The sequence below is a fragment of the Myotis myotis genome, unplaced genomic scaffold (assembly GCF_014108235.1).
Source record: "Myotis myotis isolate mMyoMyo1 unplaced genomic scaffold, mMyoMyo1.p scaffold_m19_p_1, whole genome shotgun sequence".
Classification (NCBI taxonomy): domain Eukaryota; kingdom Metazoa; phylum Chordata; class Mammalia; order Chiroptera; family Vespertilionidae; genus Myotis; species Myotis myotis.
Genome location: NW_023416313.1, coordinates 195090993 through 195106952, shown reverse-complemented (window position 1 = coordinate 195106952; position 15960 = coordinate 195090993). Strand labels below are relative to the sequence as shown.

The 15960-nt window shown below is 37.8% G+C and overlaps 1 protein-coding gene across 4 annotated transcripts in view; it reads left to right on the top strand.

Moving 5' to 3' along the window:
• WDR89 (WD repeat domain 89) overlaps positions 1-13582 on the top strand; it is a 101245-nt gene extending 87663 nt beyond the window's left edge. For all 4 annotated transcript variants that reach the window (XM_036309502.1, XM_036309493.1, XM_036309508.1 and 1 more), the window contains one exon: positions 8824-13582. In XM_036309502.1, coding sequence (XP_036165395.1) covers positions 8824-10018 — 1195 coding nt within the window. In that variant the 3' untranslated portion in view covers positions 10019-13582. The remainder of the gene's footprint in view (positions 1-8823) is intronic.
• Positions 13583-15960: the final 2378 nt, after the last annotated feature.

Below are 15960 nucleotides of genomic sequence, written 5' to 3'. Positions count from 1 at the left end.
CTCCTTGAGGGCAAGGATTTTGCTTTTGTTCTTTGCTCAATCTAGTGTGTTTTAGGCCTCTTACATCAGCCCTTTGAGACTTGTTGAATTATTGAATAAGGTACATCTTTAGGAATTTTGAGTAGATTTAATGTAGACATTACTTATCAATTTCTAACTATAACACAGTATTCAAGGGATCTTTTTTTTCGTAATGCTACATCATTCTGTTATAGGCCATGGTTCTTTTTGTTTGTTATTTTAATCCTCACCAGAGGATATTTTCCCCTTGATTTTCAGAGAGGGGGAAAGACAGAGAAATACCAATGTGAGAGAAACACATCGATTGGTTGCCTTCTGCGTGTGTCCTGACCAGGGCCCTGGTTAAGGAGGAGCCTACAACTGAGTTAGAAAGGAAGTTAATATTTGTTGCTTATTTTCTTTATGCCAAGAATTGTACTCTCTACATACTTGACCAGCATCAAACCCATGACCCTTCGGTTCTCAGGCTGATGCTCTATCCACTGAGCCAATCTGGCTAGGGCAGGCCATGGTTCTTTTTATCTCCCACCTCTTTTCTTTTTATAGTTATTAAAGAGAGCATTTGCTTAGCAATTTTCAAAAGGGTTTACTAAGAATTAGAAAAAGAATTAGTAGTAAACATTACCAATTCAAGAATTGGATTATTCCACATTGTTACTGACTTTGAAATTAAGCATCTGGTGACTGGGGAAGGGTGGTTTCACTGTGTTTGCTTAACCAGCTGGTTGTTATGGAAAGGCAAAGGCAGATCATTGTTCTTGTTGAAAGAAGCTGGGTATTCATAGACTTAATTTAAAGGGTGAGTTTTTGTCCAGTCAGCGTGGCTCAGTGGTTGAGTGTCAACCTATGAACCTGGAGGTCACGGTTCGATTTCTGGTCAGGGCACTTGCCCGGGTTTTGGGTTTGAACCCCAGTAGGGGGCATGCAGGAAGCAGCCAACCAATGATTCTCTCTCTTTGATGTTTCTCTCTCTCTCACCCACTCCCTTTCTCTTTGAAATCAATAAAAATACATATTTAAAAATAAAAATAAAGGGTGAGTTTTGCATGGACGATAATCTCATACCATATAAAAAGGTGTGTGTCATTCCCTCCAAACCCCCACCCCCATTTTCCTTGGTAACAGATTCCTGCACTTTGAAAACTGTGCTTTTTGTAAGAATTTTAGTGTATTTAATGTATGAGATACCATATGTTGCTGCAACCAGTTTCTTGAACATTTATGTGAATAAGAAGAGCATATTCAGACTCACTAAACAGGATTAATTTACAAACTCATTAAGACTCAATCATTAATGAATATGATATTTAAAATTACATTGAAGTTGTAGCAGATGTCAGGTTAGCATACCTTCCACTAAATATTCAGCACTTTCCCCCAAATTAAAAACAAGTGTTTTTTTTTTTCTTTGCAAATTGTTTAAAAGCCAATTCTGGTTAGTTTAAAACACACACAAATTTCTCTGAATTTTTTTTTTTTTTAATATATTTTATTGAATTTTTACAGAGAAGAAGGGAGAGGGATAGAGAGCTAGAAACATCGATGAGAGAGAAACATCGATTAGCTGCCTCCTGCACGCTCCCCACAGGGGACGTGCCCGCAACCAAGGTACATGCCCTTGACCGGAATCGAACCCGGGACCCTTGAGTCCGCAGGCTGACGCTCTATCCACTGAGCCAAACCGGTTCGGCCACAAATTTCTCTGAATTTTTTGATACAAAAGTTTTCTGAGACATGTTTTGCTGAAGTTAAGCTAGTACATGCTTTTTATCCCAAGGTGGTGCTTCTCTTAGGACATACTGGTAATGCATGTGAGTGAGTGTGTTCCTATTTCACTCTTCCCTGAAATACTAATAACCAGATTCCTAAGTTTTACCCATGCAGTTTTGCTTCCGATAAGTTGACTTTAGATATGCTTGATAACTAATAAGCTTCTTTAATATTCAGTATGGAGCTTTTCTGGCTACCATTGGATTTTTCAAATTTGCCACTAACTTTGCTACTAGCACATGGCATTAGACAGTAGCTACTGCTTCCAGGTGTTCTGCTATACACCCTACTCCCCCTTTTTAAAAAAAGTATGAAATATGCTTCTTATACCGGTAACTTAGTCTACTCCTATTTTTTTAAATATATTTTTATTGATTTCAGAGAGGGAGGGAATGGGAGAGAGAGATAGAACCATCAATGATGAAGGAGAATCATCGATCAGCTGCCTCCCATGCACCTCACACTGGGGATCTACCCGCAACCTGGGCATGTGCCCTGATTGGGAAACGAACCGTGACCTCCTGGTTCATAGGTCGATGCTCAACCACTAAGCCACACCGGCCAGGCAAGAATTTGTAGTTTTAAGAATAGGAATATGAAATTAAATAAAATAAAGGCATATTGAATGAAAACATGTTAGAAAGGAAGTTAGCCGAACCGGTTTGGCTCAGTGGATAGAGCGTCGGCCTGTGGACTCAAGGGTCCCAGGTTCGATTCCGGTCAAGGGCGTGTACCTTGGTTGCGGGCACATCCCCAGTGAGGGGCGTGCAGGAGGCAGCTGATCGATGTTTCTCTCTCATCGATGTTTCTAACTCTCTATCCCTCTCCCTTCTTCTCTGTAAAAAATCAATAAAATATATTTAAAAAAAAAAAAAGGAAGTTAATATTTGTTGCTTATTTTCTTTATGCCAAGAATTGTGCCCTCTACATAATTCTGTTCTATATTCCTGTATCATACTCTGATTACCTCTGTCCTTGTGTCTGCCACCCTCTAATTGTTTACTGGTCTAACTCCCATCTTCTTGACAGCAAATATGTTTTTCACCCGCATCATCAGCATTTAGCACATTGCACATAGTATTTTGTCATAATAAGCACTCATATTGTGTTAATTTTTATTCCCACTTTAAAGATGAGAAAACAAGCTTAGAGAGGTTAGGCAATTTGTACAATGATGACTTTGCTAGTTTGTGGTAGAACAAGGGATTGAAATTGGGGTGTTTCTTAAACCTAAGTGCCCTTTTTACTTTTTAAAGATATTTTAATTGCCCTTGACCAGAATCAAACCTGGGACCCTTCACTCCGCAGGCTGATGCTCTATCCACTGAGCCAAACCGGTTAGGGCTATAAATGCATTTTTAAAATATCCAAAAACTTAATAGATTGAGTTTTAAAATATTGTATCATTTCAGTGGTTTGTTGTTGTTGTTTTCTATTTTGTTGATGTCTTTAGAATCAGGAAATTCTACAATTATTACTGAGCATAGATTTTTATAGTCTTCTGAAAATTCCTTTGTGTATCATTTTTCTTTTATTTTGGAACAAAAACAACTAAAAAAAGTGGGGAGGAGAGGATATAAGCTCTAAAGGAAACAAAATATTAAAGTCCCTCTTTAATGTGAATGAAATTTGGCTTTTTAAAGTATGCTCTCTAAATTTTTCTTTGTAGGAGCCTCTATATTAAGTCAGTACTTGATTATATACCCAAGGACTTTATTTGATTATCCCTAACTAGTTAGGGTGATTCTGGTTGCATTAACAAAAACTGTGCTGCAAAATGACTTAAGTAGTCAGAAAATGTGGAATCTCATAACCGTGGGATAAAGGTTCTTTCCATCAGTTGGATTGGGTCCACTTTAGAATGAATATTCTACATCTGAACAAATTGTAGTTGGGAAGGGAATACATACATGGATTAGCAAAAATGCAAGGTTTCTAAACCAAATTACTGGTTACAAGAGATGGAATTACTGTGATTGGTTTTGGCTAATCAGGATCTGCCCTTGGAACTGGGGTCAAAGTCCTAAAATTTTGTCGATGCCACAAAGAGTGGGGAGAGGGGAGTGAATCGGAAGGGTTTCATCACACTGTCCACTGGAGTTTCTTAATTGCCCTTCAAAAAAAAAATGTGATGTAGCCTTAGCTCGTTTGGCTCAGTGGATAGAGCGTCGGCCTACGGACTGAAGGGTCCTGAATTTGATTCTGGTCAAGGGCACATGCCCGGGTTTCGGGCTCGATTCCCAGTAGGGGATGTGCAGGAGGCAACTGATCATTGATGTTTCCAACCCCCACTCCTCTCTCCCATCCTCTCTGAAATCAATAAAAAAAATTTTTTTTAAATGGGATGTATAAATTGACTTCCTGTCTTGCGGAATATAATTGTTCAAACAGGGTGATGGAAGCATAAGGGTTTCTTTTACTATTCTCTGCTCCATACAAATTCCATAATAAAAAGTTTAAAAGAAAGCTAAGTGGGGCACAAGAAAATAGAGTGATGGTTGTTTATGGCAGCATTTTTCTAGGTTGGTGTTTTTCCAATCATCCTGCTCAATTTCTTCTCTGCTTATATGTAGAATTAACATATAATTCTTCCTCTCGAAGCCTAATATGGATATACCTTAATTAAAGTTGACACTAATACTTTAGTACTTACATAGAAGAGCAATAGCATGGTATTAGAATGGACACAGCTTCACAGGTTTTGAAGTTACAGCTTGGGTTTCAAACCAGATTCCCCTGTGTCCTCCCATTAGTAGTTATGAGATCACTGCAAGTTACCCCGTTTCTCTGAACTGCAATTTCTTCTCTAAGATGGGGATAAGAATACCTATCTCATAGGGTTAAATGATTAGGATAAAAAAATTAAATAAGTTTCTAGCATATAGCCTAGCATTTGTTGAACTCCAATTATGGTTATTTTCTTCTCTGTGAGGCTCAATTATCCTAGCCCAATTTGATAGACGTGGTAGCATTATTATAGTTGAGTTATAAGTGCGGATTGTGAAGTTATTAGAGCCCATCCCTGTATGTCTTTTCCCATTAACCATCTCCTACATTTGCGACATTTGCTGGACCTCTGCCTTTCACAATCATCATAGCTAGTTTCTTATGGTCAATGGGCAATATTAAGTTTTAGCTGTGGGGAATTAGGTTTTTTGGCCCAAGTCTAATAAATTATCTCAATAGTTTAAAAATATAATTGTGTATGATGCTTATGCTGTCAACTCTCAAATATGGTGAACATTTATGCCTGAAAAGTAGAAATATACCTATTTCTAAGAATACTGCTCATTTCTGATTTTATAAAATAATATGTAGGAGACTTTTACTATTGTGCCTTTTGTAATCAGTAGTTTCTAAATAGGTGTAAAGTGTATGTTTTTTTCTTTTAATACTTTTTTTGTCCCTTATTTATGTGGGGGGAAAAGCTACTTCCTTATTCATTATGGAATTATTTAAGCTAGGCTGTCCTTCAGATTTCATATTCAAACTTAGCCAGTTCAGCAATAAGAGCAATACCTAGTTGCAGCTAGATGTGTTTAGGATGTACTTTATATGCAGAAAGAATATTTTACTGGGTTTATTTTCATAGGAAGTAAAATAACATTTTGATTGATAAAAAATAACAAATCTTTTTAAAGCCAAAGCCACAAGAGGAATTCATAATTATGTTTAGGAACTTGCTATTAGGTAATCAACTTTTAATTCTATAAGGACAGTTATTCAGATAAGAGGTTAGTTAGCAATTTCCATCTAGTGTATTGCAAGATGGCGGTTCACCAGGAATATCCTCACCCTCTTGAAGGTTATCCTAAGGTGTTTGTTTTAGGGTGTCTTTCTGACATCTCACATCTGCATTATGTTCAGACATGGGAATTGTGTATCCCAGTAAGAACCACAGCAGCAGCCGTGGCTCAGTGCCAGGGCACTGCTTGAGGTTCTGCTATGTCCTGATCTGCACTAGGTGGGTCAGGATGAGAGAATTTTTCTGCCTCCATTCTCAGAACAATTGGGTTCATATTTAAATTGGTTATGATTGCTTGCTACATTCTCTAATTCAAGGACAAAGAATTTATTTTAATGAAGAAAAGTTCCTTTTAACCGAGCAAACTATCATAGCTTTATACTTGACTAAACTTCCTGTATCTGGGCCTCACTGTCTGGACTCGGTGTTGGGGCAGTAAGAACTGCAGTGTTTCACCCACATATAATTAAGGAGGTAGTGGCAGTAACTCCCCTTTCTTTTTTATTCACTCCTTTCTCTTTTAGATTATCTTCATTTCTCTTTTCTCCTCTCTATTCTGCTTTAGTACTCTTTTCTGTTCATATCTTTTTGTATCCTTTTTAATGTGTGTGTGTGTGTGTGTGTGTGTGTGTGTGTGTGTGTGTGTTGACAGAAGAAAGGCACTCTCCATGTCCTCATCTCTCACTAATCTGTTGAGGTCTAGAATGCTAACCAAGCTTTTTTTAATACATCTAACAAAGAAAAAGTAAGATAAAAATTATGGTTACTCTTATTTGCTCTCTGCATATGTTTTTGTTAAGTTGAACCATATGAAGTTGTCAATATTTTTTTGATCCACAGACACAGATTTAACCTAATACTTCTCTAAGCAACCTTTAGCTATAATAGGATTTGGAAATTTACCAAAATGGAAAAAATTGAGAAGTTTACTTTTTTATTTGTTTGTTTTGTTAAGGGAAGGCTTGGGGGCGGGGGGAGCATAAGTAATGAGTTTATTTTGTGGTGTAGGGGGACACGTTCAAGGAGAAGTGAATGTCTAGTAGAGATTTGTAAACAGGATTTTTAAATAGAGAGATGAGATCATTGGCATATAGGTGGCACTTGAACATGAATATGAATGAGGTTACCCCGTGAGAGTGTAGTGAGAAGAAAAGACAGCCTATGGCTTCTCTTGCACACTGGGAAGTGGATCATGCAAGTAAAACTCAGATGAGGGCTATACATAGAAGTAAAAGTGTATTCATCATTTTTGAATGATTCAGTAGTATGTAAAATTAAGCATTAACTATATGGCCTTGGAAGTTTTAGTTCAGATATTACTCATTTGCATACTAATGTGTTTAAACATAGGCTAGAAGTTTTCGTGTTTCCCCATAAGAGATTAAAATGTATCTGTGGAAGAATATAAGCTCTATAGCTTGAGTATTGGCGGACATACCCTCCTTACCTCTGACATCTTGTTTGTTTATTTCTTTTTTTCTCTCTTTCTGTACTTCATTTAAACAGTGTATCACGTGGACATCCATTGTGATTGTTACCATTGCTACAGTCCTGAAGTGCTAGTTTGCTGTGCCATTCTGTCTGAGGTCCTGCCTCATCAATCACCAGAATCCTTTGAATTAAAGTCTTGCAGGACTGTTTCAATGTGAAACACTTTCCAGGCAACAAAATGAAGGGAAGGAGTCTAGTACTACTGTCCTGCTTGGGTATAACAGTTCATAGGCATAGTCCTATAAGTTACTATTAGCTTAAAGGCCACATTAAACTATCTTATTGTTTAAAATTCTCATTAGTCTGATTTTCCATATGCAGAGATCAGATGGAAGCAGTAGCAAAGAATTGTGGGTTTTAAAAAAATAATCTCATATTAACATTTACCCACTTATTGACCTCCTTTGCAATGTCTCTCTCGGTGCCTTTCTCCCTGCAATGTATCCCTCTGTACCTTTCTCCCATAGTAACATCTCCCTCTGACTCTCTTCTGCTCCATGGATTTAAAAGGATACTGGTGATCGATTACATTGGACCCACCAAGATAATCCAGAATAATCTCCCCCTTTTATTTTTTTAAAGGGAGATTTTTTTTTTTTTTTTAATTGAGTTTTAGAGACAGGGGAAGGGAGAGAGACAGGGAGAAACATTAATCAGCTGCTTCCTGCACACCCTCTCCTGGGGATCAAGCATGTAACCCAGGCATGTGCCCTGACCAGAGTCTAACTGCAACCTCATGGTGCACAGGACGAAGCCCTACCAACTGGGCCACCCTGGCCAGAGCTAATCTCTCCCTTTAAAGTTGACCAATTAGTAACCTTAATTCCATCTGCAACCTCAATTCCCCCTTTTTTTAAAAAAATATTTTTTTATTGATTTTGTTGTTATTAATCCTCATCTGAGGATATTTTTCCATTGTTTCCTAGTGAGAGTGGAAGGGAGGAGGAGGGACAGAGAGAGAGAAACATCAATGTGAGAGAGACACATTGATTGACTGATTGTTTCCCGCATGCACCCCAATCGAGGCTGCAACCGAGGTATATCTCCTTGACTGGAATCGAACCCAGGACCCTTTAGTCTGAAGGCCGATGCTATATTCACTAAGCCAAATCAGCTAGAGCTGTTTTTATTCATTTTTAGAGAGAGAGGAAGGGAAAGGGATAGAGAGAGAAAAACATCAATGAGAGAAGCATCAGTTGGCTGCTTCCTGCACGACCCCTACTGGGGATTGAGCCCACAACCTGGGCCATGTGCCTAGGAATTGAACCCATGACCTCTTGGTTCATGAGTCGACACCCAGCCACTGAGCCACACTGGCTAGGCTCAATTCCCTTTTGCCATGTAACCGAACATAGTTACAGGTTCCAGGGATTAAGGTATAGATCTCTTTGGGGCGACCATTTTTTCTGCATACACACTTATTTTAGGCTCTAAAGTTGTATAAGTCAGCTGGGACCAGGTGTAAATGAGTCCAAAGTAGAGATCCTAACTAAGGTTGAGGAATATGAATAGGACCAATAGTTGGGTTTGAGCTAAAAACCAACTACTCAGCAGTGTATGTACCTGTTTGTAAACTCTCTCACTGGCATAAAGTATATGTAGTAGATTTGGTGTTCAATAGAGAATTAGAAGGAGGTAAATTATTTTTAGTTACATCATGGTAGGGAAATGATTACAATATTAAAATCGATTTTATTTCTGTTTTATGTCATCCTTCAGAAGGAAATGTTCTTGATTTAATTTACAATTTTAGAGAAGCTGTGGATTTAATTTTAATTTTTATATTTTTATTACAGATATTTACTACCCTTAGATGCCACTCCTATTATGGAGAAGATTGAAGAGCAATTTGCTAATCTGAACATTGTTAAACGTTCCTCAGGAACTGAAGAGCCTACTTATCTGCTTGACATAGACACATCCAAGACTGTACCAGCAGAAAAAGGAAGCTTGGTTGCTGTTTTATGTTCTAATGGGTTAATCAGAATATATGATAAAGAAAGGTTAAACATAGTACGAGAATTTAGCGGACATCCTGGACATCTTAATGGCGTCAAATTTGCAAATTCTTGTGACATTGTATATTCGTCATGTACCGATAGCACAATAAAATGTTGGGATGCTCGATTAACCAGTGAAAAACCTGTCCAGCTTTTCAAGGGTTATCCTTCCAATATATTTATCAGTTTTGATATCAGCTGTAATGATCATGTCATTTGTGCTGGTACAGAAAAAGTTGATGATGATGCATTGTTGGTATTTTGGGATGCAAGAATTAATTCTCAAGATGTGTCTACCACTAAAGACCCACTTGGTGCATACTCAGAAACACATAGTGATGATATCACTCAAGTATGTTTCCATCCCAGCAATCCCAACATGGTAGTCTCAGGTTCCACAGATGGCTTGGTAAATGTATTTGATATTAGTGCTGATAATGAAGAAGATGCACTGGTTACAACTTGTAACTCAGTTTCATCAGTTAGCTATATTGGTTGGTCTGGGAAAGATTATAAACAGATATACTGCATGACACATGATGAAGGATTTTATTGGTGGGATCTTAATCATCTGGATACTGATGAACCAATTACATGTTTGAGCATCCAGGATGTCAGAGAAGTAATGAATTTGAAAGGAGGTGTTTTGGACTATTTGATTGGTGGCCTATATCATGAAAAGATGGACAAATTATTTATTGTTGGAGGAACAAACACAGGAGTTATTCACTTAATGAGCTGTACTACATCAGGATTGAGCCATGTGACCAGCCTTCAGGGAGGGCATGCTGCTACAGTCCGCTCTTTCTTTTGGAATATGCAGGATGATTCTCTGCTGACTGGAGGAGAAGATGCACAGTTGTTACTTTGGAAACCAGGAGCAATAGAGAAGAAATTTACAAAGAAAGACAACATGAAAATAGCATCCTCTGTGCACCAGCGAGTTCGAACTCACAGTAACGATTCTTACAAGAGAAGGAAAAAGCAGTGATATTACATTGTGAGTTTACTTGTTAGATTTTATAGTTGCAAATAATTATTTTTGTGTACTACCTGTGGAAGACATGTTTAAAGTTCATATGTAAAAACAAGCCAGTTAGCAAACAGTTCTGGAAAAATGTTGAGAATGGTTTAATTCAATCTTCATGTATTCTAAAATTATTTTTTAAAGGCACCAGTTGACTATGTAATCAGTGAATTGAAAGTAAAATTACTTTCCTCATTTCTAAAACCCATCTGTTGAGTTAGTAAATGTTGGGTTTTAAAAAATAGCTTTGATAAGGACTTTTTAGAAGTAGATGGCTGGTGTGACTTAAAAAAACAGGTGGTTTGGGCTGTTTTTTTAAGCTCAATTTTTTACATTTTAAATCTTTATTATTTACAAAACAAATGAGACTTTTCTTCATTTGAGTAGCTCCTACTTGCCTAATACACAAAGGTTACCTTGGAGTATTTAATATAAATTTTCTAATGAGTCTAAATAGAAATAAAATGATTTGATATCTATTTAATGAAAATGCTTAGTAAATATTTGCATCTGTACTTAAATATTGTAGGTTAAACAGTGACAGGTATTTCACTGATGAAAAGGAAATTATTTTGTAAAATTCATTTTGAGACTCAAAGCGAATCTACAAAAATAAAAGTATGATAGCAAAATGGCTTTTTATTTCAAAATACCCTAATATTTTGTGATAAAATTTTCTTCCATAGTGTTTCATTCATAATTTTAAACCTGAATTTTTGTTTGCTGCTGATGAAAGAATCTTCATTATAAAGTTAATTTATATAAAGGTTTGCTATCTCTTACTATGCTTAATTAAAAATAAAAATATCTTTATAGATTAAATTATTTGCAACAGTATTTTTAGAATATTTTATTTTTTGCATTAGAAATATTGTCATGAGAAATACAAATGTTGCCTGGCTCAGTGGTTGAGCGTCGACCTATGAACCAGGAGGTCCCTGATTCCTGGTCAGGGCACATGCCCAAAATCAAAACAAAAAGCTTTAAAAGGGGAAGGGATTATTAAAATGAAGTAATACCAGAGGCTATTCCAGAACCTCACTCTTCAGATTGAAAGGCCCAATAGAGTGTCAAGTGTAATGAATGAAAAAACCCACACCAAGGCATAGCACTATGAAGTTTCAGAACTGTAAAAATAAAGAGAAAACCTTGAAAGTTTCCAAAGAGTGGGGAAAAACAATCACCTAGGAACAAGAATAATGTTAGACACCTTATTAGCAAATCAGGATGACAATGATGGATCAAGGCCTTTAAAGTTCTGAGGACAAATTCCTGCTACCTGAACTTATTACACTCTGCAAACTCATGAGCAAGTAAATTATAATAAACTAGAGGCCCGATGCACAAAAATCATGCAAGAGCAGGCCTTCCTTCCCCCGGCTGCCCGCACCGGGCGTCTCTCTGGCACCCGGGACCCGGGCTTCCCTCGCAGCCCCAGCTTCGTCCGGAAGGACATCTAGTCTAATTAGCATATTACACTTTTATTTTAGATTTTGAAACATCCCTTGCTAAGTGAACATTTCCTACTTATTCTCAAATTCAGGAGCTGAATTTATTTGGACTAAATTTTTATCAGAGTATCCATTGCTCATCAAACTCATTGGCTGAACTGGAGATTGGGGTTTTGGGAGGTATTTGCTTTTCCAATCTATAATTCTGTGGTCAAAGTGTCCTCAAGTGTGAAGTTAAATAATTGCAGCCATACAAAACTTCAAACTTTTTATACAGCTTTTTTTAAAAAAAATATATTACTGATTTCAGAGAAGAAGGGAGAGTGAGAAAGAGATAGAAACATCAATGATGTGAGAGAAGCATTGATTGGTTGCCTCTTGCACGCCCCACACTGGGATCAAGCCTGCAACCCCAGGCATGTGCAGGGCATTATTGAGCATTATAATGTTATGGAGTTGGAGATAACCTGGATATCCATGCATGGGCGATAGGTTAGGTAAAAATGTGGTGGATGTACACAATTCGTATTCTGCAGTAGTTACTTACAAACCATAGAGGTCCACTTTTTAAAAAAATATATATTTTATTGGTTTTTTTACAGAGGGGAAGGGAGAGGGATAGAGAGTTAGAAACATCAATCAGCTGCTTCCTGCACACCCCTCACTGGAGATATAGGTGCAACCAAGGTACATGCCCTTGACCGGAATCGAACCTGGGACTTTTCAGTCCGCAGGCCGGCGCTCTATCCACTGAGCCAAACCGGTTAGGGCCACAGAGGTCCATTTTAACCATATGGCTTGATCATGAAAAAACAGTGCCCAATGAAAACAGTGAGAAACAGAATGCATGTGTGGGGAAAGCCATTTATATAAATTTAAAATATACAAAAATTCATTTTGCAAGAATGTGCAATTATACATATTAATCACCATAGAGTTGTTGCCTGGTATGGGGGAAGAAGGGAATGGAAGTGGGTTTAGAAATAAAAGGAAGAGAGGATGAGAGGGAGGAGAGAAAGAGAAGACATGACAAAAATTTCAATAAGAAAAAATCATTTTGATAGGATAGTATAACTTGGAGAATTTGAGAACTAATAATAGAAACATGCAAAGGAAAGGGGGTGGGGAATAATTTTTTAACTCCAAGGGGTAAAGAATTGTATAAGAAATGTAAGCACAGTATGTATTTTATCAAAAGTTGTAAAACTGTATTGCAAGCAGGGAAAGGAAAGGTTGTGCACATGCGTAATTTTCATCTTCCATAGTATAAAGTGAGCATTCTTTCTATGGATAAATCAAGAACATAGCAATATAAGCATGTTATTTAAAAGCATCTAAGTAAATCACCTGGAAAAATAGCTAAGAATTAAAAGTGGTCCTCCTCCCCCCTCACTACCCCTCTCCCAGAAGATAGAAAGGCGGAAGAGGAGGAGGATGGGGGACTGCTGTTGTTATTGTTCTTTGACCTTTTGGTAGAATACAACCTGTGGTAGAGTATCAGGGTACTTTGGTTGCAAATAACAGCTCAATTCAAATGAACCAAATGAGGAACATATTACCTCACAGAAGTTCAGAAGCGTTTCTAGGGTTTGATTGTTAACAAGAATGCAAATTCTTGCCAGTTTTCTGCTCTGCCAATCTTTATCTTGTCAGCTTCAAGTTCACAAGATAACTGCAATCAGCCAGTGATCATATTCACACTCAGCAAAGTACAGGGGAAAAGGGACTTTTTCTTTGCTTGTGCCTCTGCGTAAAATAGTCATGAGCAAGAAAAATTCGATCACTACCAACTGGCCCAATCATGATTCACTGCCTGTGGGGCTGAAGATAACATACACTCCCCTGAAGCACATGGTTTCAGAGCAGGGTACAAAAAGTAGGTTGGGTTGATGAATAGTTGTTCTACAGGTACTACTTGATTTCAGTTACGTGTATATGTTACTTCAAAATATATCTCATTTTGCCCAGCTGGTGTGACTCAGTGGTTGAGCATTGACCTATGAACCAGGAGGTCATGATCAGGGCACATGCCCGGGTCCCAGGTTGCGGGCTCGATCCCCAGTGGGGAGCATGTAGGAGGCAGCCGATCAATGATTTTCTCTTATCATTGATCTTTCTTCCTTTCTCTCTTTCTTTCTTTCTTTTTCTCTCTCCCTTCCTCTCTGAAATCAATAAAAATATATTTTATTGATTTTTTACAGAGAGGAAGGGAGAGAGATAGAGAGTTAGAAACATCGATGAGAGAGGAACATCGATCAGCTGCCTCCTGCACACTCCCCACTGGGGATGTGCCCGAAACCAAGGTACATGCCCTTGACCAGAATCGAACCTGGGACCCTTGAGTCCGCAGGCCGACACTCTATCCACTGAGCCAAACCGGTCAGGGCCAAGAAAAATATTTTTTAAAAAAATGTAAATACGGAAAAAATTAAAAGATATATTTTTCATTTTAACATTGAATCAAATAAATAAGATATTTGTGAGGTAATAATTAACTTGCATTATTTTACTTTAATCAGTGTGCATTAGATGCAAACTATTCTATCTATATTGGAATATTGTTTAGAGGGAAGGTAGACAATGATAAAAATTAAAAGGAGAAACTGAAAAATGTGTCCAATGATTTTTGTTGTCCTTTTGGCTAATTTTATGTAATCTTCTGCCACTGCAATCAGCAATGTCAAAATGAATCAATTTACTATTAAATTACTGGCCCATTAGTAAATCCATCTCTCAGATTTGCAACCAACTCTCACTTATCTAGCTTTGAGATTACTTATACATTATGTCTTCTGCACTTTAGTGCTACCTGGGTTTTATGCATTTTACTTCCCATTAACTTTTTTGATCATGTAGTCAGAATTAAAATCATACCATTTTATAGCCCATTACCCTTTAATTCTTTCACTCTATGCCTAATTCATCAGCCTAAAGAAATTATCCCGTTCTCCTTTTTCATAGTTATAGAACCCCCAAATTTTAGGTGGGGAAATGATGCCCAGAATAAAGACTGTATTTCCCAGAGTATTTTACAATTGTTTATTGTTATAAGATTATGTTGGGGTAATGAGATGTAGCCAACATCCTGAACCATGAGGATGAAGGCCACAACTAGCTTCTAGAGTAGTTGGCTAAAAGGAGTCTGGGACCCTGAGGTTTTGTAAAGAGAGAAAAAAATTACTCTGTTTAAGCCACTGTTATTTTAGGTCTCTTGCAAACAGTGGTACCTAACTGGTGACATTGCATACACTTTTATTTTATTTTTAATTAAATCTTTATTGTTCAGATTATTACAGTTGTTACTCTTTTTTCCCCCCATAGCTCCCCTCCACCCAGTTCCCACCCCACCTTCTGCCCTTACCCCCCCCGCCCACTGTCCTCATCCATAGGTGCACGATTTTTGTCCAGTCTCTTCCCGCACCCCCCACACTCTTTCCCCCCCAAGAATAGTCAGTCCACTCCCTTTCTATGCCCCTGATTCTATTATATTCACCAGTTTATTCTGTTCATCAGATTATTTATTTCCGCACCTCCTCTGAGTCTCAGTGTGCTTTTTTTTCTCTTTCCTTCTAGTTGTAGAATTTCCACTCAGCCAGCCTTCCTGTGGTTCTGGACGATGTCCGTTTTGTCTTTTAGTTGTATTTTTGACGTGGTTGTGCGAGGCAGCAATTTCCAGTGTTTACCTATGCCGCCATCTTGGTTTCTCTGCATACACTTTTAAATATTGTTGACAATATTAGATGGGCTAATGCATGTAAAAATTCTTAGAACAGTATCTGAGAGTAGAGCAAGCACAGAGTAATATTTATAATGTTATATAATTTCCATGCTTTGGTAAGGTTGTTCCTCTGCCTTGGCGGTTTGTTTGGTGAACTTCTTTGTCCATAAGACCCAGATCAACCCATCATTTCCTCTGTGAAGCTTTTCTGATCCCCACCTGGAGAATTAATCCTACTGTTGCTTTATACTACTCATTAATCTTGTATATACTTTTGTAACAATTTGCACATTTTTGTTTACACATCTATCTCCCTACTAAACCATTCTTTCTCTTTAAAACAACAACAAACCAGCCCAGCTGGCATGGCTCAGTGGTTGAGCATCAACCTATGAACCAGGGGGTCACAGTTCAATTCCCAGTCAAGGCACGTACCCAGGTTGCGGGCTCGAGTACAGCAGGCAGCCAATCAATGATTCTCTCTCATCATTAATGTTTGTCTCTCTCCCTCCCTCTTTCCCTCCCTCTCCCTTCCTCTCTGCAATCAATAAAAAATATATTTAAAAAAAAATTGGAGTTCTCCTTTAATAAACATAAAAATCTCATGGCTCACATAGATTCTCTGTCATAATATTCAATATGCCAGTCATGCAAACCACCACTCCCCCACCCACAGTTTCTGATACACCACTCCTACAAGAGACCAAGCCTCTTCTCCTGCGCCACTCAGTTGATGA